This window comes from Anarhichas minor, unplaced genomic scaffold (assembly GCF_050575085.1).
Source record: "Anarhichas minor isolate MPS153535 unplaced genomic scaffold, ASM5057508v1 ptg000024l, whole genome shotgun sequence".
NCBI lineage: Eukaryota > Metazoa > Chordata > Actinopteri > Perciformes > Anarhichadidae > Anarhichas > Anarhichas minor.
The window spans coordinates 11205773-11216055 of record NW_027466470.1 but is presented as its reverse complement, the minus strand read 5'-3'; the positions used below and the strand labels follow the sequence as shown (position 1 = coordinate 11216055).

General features: G+C 39.7%; 1 protein-coding gene across 2 annotated transcripts; it reads right to left on the bottom strand.

Moving 5' to 3' along the window:
* Positions 1-1279: 1279 nt before the first annotated feature.
* Positions 1280-6264, bottom strand: rgs18 (regulator of G protein signaling 18). 2 transcript variants are annotated; one of them, XM_076098173.1, is made up of 5 exons: positions 5978-6264; positions 5414-5514; positions 5142-5203; positions 4454-4620; positions 1280-2730 (listed from the first exon to the last, which is right to left on the bottom strand). In XM_076098173.1, the coding sequence occupies exons 1-5, from the start codon at positions 6101-6103 to the stop codon at positions 2476-2478; spliced, it is 711 nt and encodes a 236-aa protein (XP_075954288.1). In that variant the 5' UTR covers positions 6104-6264; the 3' UTR covers positions 1280-2475. The 2 variants fall into 2 exon arrangements, with proteins under 2 accessions (XP_075954288.1, XP_075954287.1); XM_076098172.1 differs by having other exon boundaries at positions 5414-5518; positions 5982-6262.
* Between the last annotated feature and the right edge of the window lie 4019 nt (positions 6265-10283).

The following is a 10283-nucleotide window of genomic DNA, read 5'->3' as shown; positions in this document are numbered from 1 at the left end:
TATTTGAAGTACGGTGTTCAGAATTGAAGGAACAAAGTTTCACCTCGAGTCTTTCATAAACTGACTGTGGCCCTTTGCTTGCAGTTGCACTGATATTTTATTTAGGTCGGTCAATATCTTTGCCGGGCCAAGAGCACCAAGTGCAAACAGATTTGTAAGGGGACAATTTCACAACTCAATATCTGAGACTGGGAGTCAGCAAATCTGTTACTAAATTTGGCTCACATAGAGTTAGATAAAAGCTTCTGAGATGAGACAAAATTGTTCTTGAAAATGGGAACCTGTGCTATAAAGGTTTACCAGAAAAATGATTTGAGATCAGTGGTTTATTTGTTATTTGGTTTTCTTCACTTCAAAAAAGCCCACGGGTGCAAATACTGACAGACTATGGCAAAGATTGAAGGATTCTTTTAAAAGAAACCAATTTGTTTGAGCAAACCTTATGACAAACCTTTTTGTTTTAAACTTCTCTAAGACTGGTATTCATCTTGTTTTACAAGCTTCATATCTCCAGGCAAACTGCTTTATACTCTTTTGTTTCCCTTCAGCGTCCCTACAATACATCTTTACCTTGTGGATGATTTCAGAGGCTTTTAGCGCAGACACTGAGTCACACATTTAAATACCAATGGGAAGGAAACAAGAAATCTGCCAGCAGAATTCTGAGCGGGCAACTAATCTTAAAATGTGATGAATTTGGCAGGCCAGCCGAGCTCCTACCTTTGTTAGTACATCGTCACATTTCCCCTCTCTTCTCTGACTATTCGTGTGAGAGGACAGCAGGAACTGCAGAACACGCATGCCGCTGTCTACATGGGTGTTTAATTAATCTCAACTGTGAGGTAGTCAAAGTCGTTCTATTTCTGTATTTTGGGCTGAGATGGACTTCTCTCTAAAGGCTATATTAGAAACCCTGACATCTGTATTAATGAGATAAACCAGCTCTGTGTGTGTGTATGTGTGTGTACACAGCTTGAATCTGTGCACATGTATGTACATACTCAAGAGTTTGGGGGTGAGTGGGATCACTGACACTTTCTAATTAATATATATTTGTCTTTGTAAGAAGTATAGCTTGTACATATACAGTAACATGAATAATTATGTGCTAGAGGGGTTGCTGTTGATACGGTCTATTCATTTATCAGCAATTTGGGATAGGGAGGCACGTACACATGATCCCAATTTTCCCATTAGTGTAATATGCAAACATGATGTCTCCATTTGTCACATTTAGTTCTGACCATTCACCCACTAATTAATGACACTAAAGGCCTCATTAAAACAGCTTCTTAAGTGTTTATTTGAGTTTAGTATGTACATTTTACAACAGCAAGGCAACACATATGAGCATAGCAATACATAAATTATGTTAGATGACAGCAAATTGAAAAACAGCAATTATAATTATTATAATGTAATATTAGTATTCAAATAAGATATATGCATTTTCCGTGTGTGAAAATGGGATACATTTGATTTCAGAAACAGAAATGAAAGATATATATCCCTTATTAAAAAGTTTCTGTGCTTTGCAGTCACCGTGGCTGCAGGCTTGCTCTGCCAGTTAACCTGGAGGGGGTTGGACAATGCGAGGGATAAAATCACGAGCCCATTTGAATGAGATATGGTCAAATTAGCTTGCATGCCATATCAACTGTATTACGGTTGTATAAGGTGCTATTGCTGGACTGAAAGACAAAACAATTGAAGTGTAATGAGTCTGAAGTCAGGAGAGTGGCCTCAGTGTGGCTGCCTGTACGGCTGGATGGATACTGTCAGTAGCATGAAGGCACTTTAGCTGAGATTCTGTCCCTAACCTTCCCATTGACATTTGAGTTTTGCAAGATTTGAGGAAATCTTAAAATCATCAATAACGGTTCAATCCACAAGCAGTGCAGTGCCTCAGAGAAGGAGATTAGATTGTTCCACATGTGCAAAGTGAATACTCTCTTATGGCCACAGAGAATACTCAGTTCTGATTGGCCAGATGTTCTCTATTATGTTCAGATAACCACACTGCTCTGACGTAGTGGCCTCATAACAGTTCTAAACGTACTCTTTTGGGCCGAAAAAGGCTAATGGTGTCAGCTGTTATCCAGCTGTGTAGTATAGTACTTAAAGTTTGATATCTTGGGAAATACGTTTATACACTGTCTGGCCAAGATTAGAAGAAGAAGATGACGAGAAGATACATCTGTGTGGTAGGAGAGAGGTATCAAGCTTCTCAATTTACACTCTGCATGGAAGCAAATAAGCGTATTCCCCAAAATATAGAACTATTTCTTTAAATTGTTAATCATTGGCAAGCTGCCATGGTATTATGGAAGTGGTTATAAAAAAATAACACACTGCAAAAGCAAACCTGTGGATTATAAGCCTCCGAACCACACATTGCATTTCAACAGCCGTGCTGCTAATCACTGATTACCCCCTATACAAAAATCTGAGTGAGTCTGCAATGTTAGCCTACCACTACCAGGCCGAAGGTTCAGTTATGGCCTCGCCCCTGTCGTTGAATACACAGGAGCGTGACCGTCTGCGAAACATGGTGGCCCCCGGGCCTTTCCTCCTGGTGAGACGCAGATAAATGTCAGAGAGGAGGAACCTGGGGTAGGAGTCTTTTTTCATCAGGCTGTAGACTTTCATCTGGGCTGCTTCGAAACAGCTCTTTGTGGGCTGTGCTATGACCTTCTGAATGGCTGTCTTGGTGTTGTAGTCAATGTTGATCTGAGTAAAATAGAAATTGGAACATAATGAAAAACCATGCAGAATAATGACGTGTCATATCAACTACATACAGAAAATCTATACTAAAGGAATGCCATATTTAACAATGCACACTTAAGTCTCTGAATGCCTGATTTAGGGTTTTGTGCCAGGATTTGAATAAAGTTTATAACAACACAATAATAGAACACGGGTTAAATAAAGGCATAGACTGCATATAAAAAGCTGACGTAGTCCTCGAGACGTCACCCATTGTTTTGTGGGCTGTGGATTTGAAGTCTTGAGTTAAAAATTTTGGCCATCCATATTGGATTTTGGCCATCCCCATCTTGAGTTTTTTGCAGCCAGTGAAGTGAAGTGACCACATTTGGACTGGATCCCCTAGTGGCCAGTAGAGAGAACGCAAGTTTAAGGCACTTTCACGTTGGCTTCACTTTTCAGAACCGGAGGTTGCGGCCTGCGTAAAGGGCCTCGTTGATTTGGTGAGAAAACATCTAATGGTGACAAGAAAAAAGGGGGGAAGCCCCAAGGTTCAAGGTGAGAGCAGTGTAAAGAAGAGCGACTTGGAACAGTGGAGAAAATCAACATCTGCATGTTATATACACATAGGATCAAATATGATCCTATCCTATTCATTCATTTGCAACTGTCAAGATGCTTTTAAATACTTCTTCTCTTAAGAAATCAGTTCTCCCCAACCCGCTTAAGAGGATCTTTTTCCACGAGGACACGAGCATCTACTTGACGTTCTTGGATTTGATCGTTCTTTTCCAATCATGTGAGCCAAAGCTAAATTCTGCGTTATTAATGACCCTGCTCTTTTCGGTGATAGATAAGACCGAGACTTGATAAGGACAGATTCGCTGTTTGGTTGGCACTGAGCTAATTTGAGTTTAAAGCTCACACAGGCAATCACTGACACACACCAGCTCCCTGGATGTCGTCACAGATATGAATGTTAATTATCTGGTGCCTGCTTTTGTGAATGAGTTGTTTGTTTAAAAACACTGGTTAGGACAATGCTACTCATTGGCTGTGAATTGTCTTTAAACTGGGAGTTTTTCTTTAAAAGACCAACAGCAGTGAAGCTTCTTACACAGCAATACAAATAATCACCACTAACACAGCTCTCAAAATATTCATGTGTATCAAACTGCAACTCTCCCACCATCAATATTGAACATACATTTTTACATCTCTCTGCAAATCACTAGAGCTGGTACACGCTTTCATATTAGTGCAGCATGTTCCATTTTTACACAGACATTCATCTTAGACGGAAAGTGTGTGGGTGATGCTCTCTCCACTTCTGCAGAGGATTGTCAAAACCTCAAACCAGACACCAAACTCTTAACGGTCAGATCTGCTGCAGGCCACGAAAGCATATCAGATGGGGGTCGCATTGTCCTTGCAAGGCAATGGAAACCTTTGAATCTGCAACTGTCTCGCACAGAAATAACCCGACCTGGTTTGCAGCGGTGCATGCACTAATATGCATGACCTCAGTGGGCTGCTGCTCCTAACCATTGTTCATAAAGGTCAACGTGCTGCAGGCCCATGACTCTGCAGTGCTTAAGAATTCGCCCACTGTTCCTTTTATACAACGACATAATATTTCAAACCTCCAACAGTTGTTTGAGCTTTTGTAGCTCCACTGTATAGCATAGTATTATGCAGCATTACATCTGTGCAATGTATGATAAATAAACATGCCACGCCATACCTCTTTAGGGGCCTCTGAATCAATATAAATCGTATAAATATATTTGGCTTTGGACAGCAGCTTCGTGTCTGAATCAATGGTCTTGTATTCTTCACAGGCCAACCAGAACTCAATGTTTTCCTCACTGAACTCTGTCCTGAGGAACTGAGAGAAACTTTCCACCCCATCTGATGAAGAGAAACGGAGACAAATATAGTGACACAATACAAAGATGAACTTCTGCTCAAAACAGAATCACTATCTGAGCCTGTTGGGTAAACAAAGTTTACATTTGATTGTGGCAGGATGTATCAAGGAGGCATAGACTCTCCATAACTTCTCCTTGATGGCATTACTGTACAAAGAATTCAATTAATTAATAACTTAAATATACTTATTACAGTATTATGGTTGTCATAATACAGCATTGACTATATAAACATTGCCAAATGAGCACATACAGTGGTTTACACGGTTTCAATGTGGCACTAAAGTGCAACCTTTGTGCTTATGAGGAAGTTGCCCAGTTTCTGTATTGCAATCTCTGCTAAAGACATTAAAAGATGTAGTGAAACTCGCACTGCTCTCCCCATTAACTATGTATTGCCTCTAGCACATCAAATGGAGTAAATTGTTTGACAGCAAAATAAACGGTTTTGGACGGCGATTCGCCTCAACGTTCTTGAGAAGTTTTGGGCATTAATCTGACCTGAGTGCTTCAGCAATTCTTCAAAGGAGTCGCTCCATTGCAAAGCCGCTTCTGGTGAGATGCTGCAAAATAAATAAATAATAATATCAAGAGTTAAGGTCAGCTCTTCCCTAACGATGCTACAAGAAATGTTTTGGATTCTCGTGACACGTTTAGTTTCTATGAGTGTGCAATGAGTCATCGAGGGTGCTGGAAACCGAAGTCAGAAATGAAGAATACTTGTCAAACACAACTTTGCACGTATATATGAAATGAATAGATTTTTGCCTTACTTGGTGGGTGTCGTATTTGTCTCTTTATTGCGACTGACGTTTTCATGAGAGCCTGACTTGGTGAGAAAAAGGCTTAGTCGGCTCTTCCTCTCCTTGTCTTTCTGTCTGCCAACAGAGAGGGAAATACATCAAGTTCCACAAACTGTCTGTACGTGCAACTGGGGCATTGTTCACCAAATCAGCAACTTATAAGAGAATTACGCCTCATGGACACATTTCTAAAGTGGCTTACAAGACAAGCCATAAATTACACAACATCTTTGTGGAACAACACAAATTGTAAGACAAAAAGGCAGCAGAGACAGCTTTTAAAAATCTAACAGCCTTACATGATGTCAGCTGTAGTGGCTTTCAAATGAACTCTACAGAAACATCACATAGCTGTTCTACACAATTTAGCTGGAGTAAAATAAGACTTTTATACAGAAAGAAGCTGTTGCTTAATCTCTTCTCATTATGAAGATGGCACTATTCACTCATTTCTGACATGAACAGCAACATTTACTAAAGCACACTATCAAATAACACATAATAAACATTTAAAAACAACCGAGTTTCACACACCAACCTGCTACAATCGTCCTTCATCTTTGGTGGCTGCAAGTCTTCTGGACCAAGCATTTTGAAATACGCTTCCTCCTTTGGGGCCATGTAGTTGAATTGAGGAAATAGAAAAAGAAGCGCCTCCATGCTGGTTTGTCTGTATCTGGTGTGCGAACCGGCAGGCCACAAATAGCTTTTTGAATTTTTTTTAACCCATCACTCGATGAACCACCTCGCCTTTTATAAACCACGCTCGCTTCACATTTGATTTCCCATACCTTCTTGCTCTACTTCCTGTAATGGTGTAACCACTTACTGCTAACAGCTCCATCAGTGATACAGAAACCCCCCTGGGTTCAACATCCTGTCAACTGTTTACTTAGAAAAGTGAAAAAGACAGCTGGCAATGCTCATTCATGATTTCTTTGTTTGTTTGTTTGTTTTTGCTTGAGGTTATGTCTCACAATTGTATGATAGCAAATTGTACTGAAGCAATTATCACATAATAACCCAGGTAACATAAAACCAACTTGTGTTGTCAGACTTTTTGTAGATTCTGTTTATTCTCTCTTGTTGTTGCTGTTGATGAATGCATTCTTTAAGAGTGAGATCTTGGCCATGATAAGAGATTATTACTCGTATTTTACAATTCCACTTGCACCACCAGCAAGGACAGACACTGCAGAGATGGAAAGAATGAAATGTAATGAATAATAAAACGTGTCTGCACATAGTCTTGGCCCAGCTCTTTCCAGAACATCCGAGCCTTAATGGAGAAAGACAAACTCACTGTGACATAGTGGAAAGCAACAGGGAATAGGTGTGTTCTGGGACAGATGGAGACAAATGTGATGTCTGTGTTAGAGAGAGACTGAAACTGTCTTTAAAGATAACATGTTAGACAGCAAGAAAAAACAGCAGGTCTACCACAGTGAACCAGTCATAGTCTATCTTAATTAAGTCCCACTCAACTCAAAGACGTGTGTTTTACATCTTGTTTCATCACATGTATGTTTGACCTTCACTGTGCAGAAAGATGTGCAGAGTTTGACACCAGAAGGCTGTTTTCTCCATGCTCACCTTAAATCTGAGTTTAGTGTGTACTTATGGGTTACACAAGAGTAATGCGGAAACTCGAAGCCTCCAGTGCACATTCAAGATCATGATACCATAAGTCAGTATTTTATTGCTGTATTTGTAATTGTGGACCGAAACATCCATCTAGAGCTAAAGACCACATATGATTGTGGGAGAAAAATGTAGTTGTGTCTTGAAATATATTTGTGTAACATCATATCCATAATTTGAAATGTATTCCTGTATATTCACATGCATACCGTGATATTGGCCTGTATCCTTGTCATATGTTATTCACAACACTGAGGCAGGGTATTTGTGCTCTTTTGGCCGCCTCAACCTTTTAACCTTTTTTGACACGCGGGTAAAGCAAAGTTCAATCTGTAAAGCAACTACTTCACAATTCTTGGCATAGGAAACAGGATGCTCTGTCAGAGGGTGAAAGAACGGCCAAGGGACTAGGAAAATATGCGCAATTCAGCTAAATGTATATATGCACGAACCAAACTCATCAATGGGAGGATTTGTTTGCAGACCAAACATCTACGCCAAATTGTCGTTACATTAGGCTATAGCTAGCAGCTAGCTACAGCTAGCGACCTAGCATGTGAAAATTCTCTTACATGTTATTACATCCGTGTAACTGCAGGCTGAATCAAAGCCTTTCTCCATCCAAACAACACCCATTGATTAAAAGAGACACATTCTATACTGCAAAGGCATGTGTACAGATGCAACCCAGTGAGCCGATAAACTGAAACTGCAGTATCCTTTTCCCTTCAGGTAAACAGAGGACTGCTGAATCACTGAAACCAAATTAAATAGCAGTCATTAGCTTCGCTGTATGTATTTGCCTCTTGTCAACATACCAGATGAGAGAACCAACAAAATCAATACACACACAGAGCCAACGAGGTTCTCCCGCCAGCTGGAACAAAAGATTAGGATTGTGTAGTTTTATCATTTTGAAATAATATTCCCATTTACGGTTTTAATTATTTAACTACCAACACTAAGTCTTGTGTTCGGTTCTCCATGCAATGTGATTACACATTGTTAGCAAAGACGGAAGGAAAAACAGAGACTGTGCTTCTGCATTTATTGCTGGAGAAGAGGTGTGTCTAAAAGCAATTTAGCTCAGGGATAAACAGTTTGTCTGAAGTGTCACTGAACTAAGCATTAAATATTGTACAAACACAACAGTTACACTAATAGGAAATCACATGATGTAGTGGTTAACTTAAAACGTGCACCCAGCATTGCAGACTGTCCTTATTCTGTTCCTGTATTATGGCATCACTAAACACAATTGTACCTCTGTAGGTAGCGATAATGTGCAAATATATCTTTACGAGTGTGTTTTGGATGTCGCTTGGTGAAAGGGGAAGTGATGGATTTGAGACTGCTGACACGGGTGAAGGAGGAAGGAGGACTGTTGTTACTTCCTGTTTGAAAACATCTGTTCACGTAGGGCTAGTCTGGCTGGCATGTCTGTACATTCAGAAAACATATTAAACTCACACAGAAAGATATACAATTGGAAATGTAAAAGACTCCACTGAACCAGCAAGATACCCACAAACACACACAAACAAACCTTCAACAAACATAGAAACAAAGTTTAGGTTTGACATTTCTTCAAAATGTAGCATTTGCAATATTCCATTTGTGTTTGTGCATTCAAAGGGAAAATAAACAATATGCCTCAGTGGGATTGCTTTCATCTAAAATTGGGACACCGCATATGTGATCAAGAGAAAGGCATGTGGGTGCTGAGCGGAGAGGCTGGGCATCCATAAGGCCTTGAACCTTCCCGAGAGAGAACAATATGTCAAACTAGGAAGGACAGATGAAGAACTTCTTCTATTTCTGTTCATCATTTGCCACATTAGACATTCTTTTTAATGACATCGGTTTTGTGCTTCTGTCCCATTTCTGATGTCAAAACGGTGTTATCCACTCATTCATTCATTGAATGATTAAAAGAGGAAAAAAGTTTTATCTGCGCAAATGGAGCTTGGAAATGAAAATTCACCATTCACTCATGCATGATTTTAGATTGTTCCGCAATTATGGGCAGAAGTGTGGTGTCATGGCCCAAACAGGCTGGGTGCGTTGAGCCATTGTAAACACGTCAAAAATGGTATTATGTTCAGGTGTTAGGATGAATATGATCTAGGGAGGGGTGTGGTTTAGGGACTGAAACCCACTATACTAGGAATTATTTTCACATCGGACAATTCTGCACCACATGATTTATGTCTTGCGTCAATGTTCAGTGCCAATGACAGTGTGCTCTTTGCGGTAGATGGGCGTGTATTACACCTGACTTTCAAGCAGGCGACCAGTTTGGGCCATCAAAGAACCGAAATCTCGTTACAATACCCATACGACTATTTAGTATGCCAGAAAGGTATTCCGTATGTCCCAATACATAGTATATCAAATGCAGTTTGCCAAAAATGGGATGTCCTTCTGCGTCCGGTTGCATTTTGCTTTATGCAAGCCATCATGCTTTCCAAGCAACATTTACTCAAGTAATGTAGAACATTTTATGCTACTTGTAATATACTTGAATATTTACATTTCATGCTTCTCCTCCACTGAATTTTGGAGAAAATAGAAATGAACTAATAAATTATGATGTCTAACTACCCAGCAGTATATAACGTACTCTATATGGCTCTGAAAATGGGCTATTCTCCATAACCAGTACTTTTACTTTTGTTACTTTCAATATATGTTGATGCTAACACTTATGTACTTTTGATTGAGTAAGATTTTGAATGCAGGGCTTTTACTTGTAACAGAGTATTTAGACACTGTATTATGGCTACTTATAATTAATTGAAATATCAGAATACTTCTTCCACTACTTTATGGACCCCATACAAATCTGTATATTGACTCCTTATACTGTCTGTGTCGAGCTGACCATGAGTTGGGATGTAGTCATTAGAGTGGGAAAAAACCTAACCAAGATGTATTTCAATATTGATTAGTTGTACAAGTGAAACTCAGCTTACTTACTATGATCATGGTTGGTGCAGAAGAACAACATTTGCCCACCTCTCAATACCCAGCAGAGGTGCTTTCCAGCTTCAGTCTTGCAGTTTTATATATAATGATTCGTACTGGGTGGTTGGGTTGCTTGTGTGCAGTGAATGAAAAACTAAAAGTAACATAATATGTGTAACCTCGAGGACATTACTGGGCTCATCTTGTCTTAAACATGAGCCCAATTATTTGG

Excerpts from the sequence above, each read along its gene's own strand:
- rgs18 (XM_076098173.1), bottom strand. The coding sequence starts at position 6,103 with ATGGAGGCGCTTCTTTTTCTATTTCCTCAATTCAACTACATGGCCCCA. Across the intron at positions 5,204-5,413 it reads ACAAATACGACACCCACCAA|CATCTCACCAGAAGCGGCTT; the intron begins GTAAGGCAAAAA and ends TTTATTTTGCAG. Across the intron at positions 2,731-4,453 it reads ATTCAGAGGCCCCTAAAGAG|ATCAACATTGACTACAACAC; the intron begins GTATGGCGTGGC and ends TATTTTACTCAG.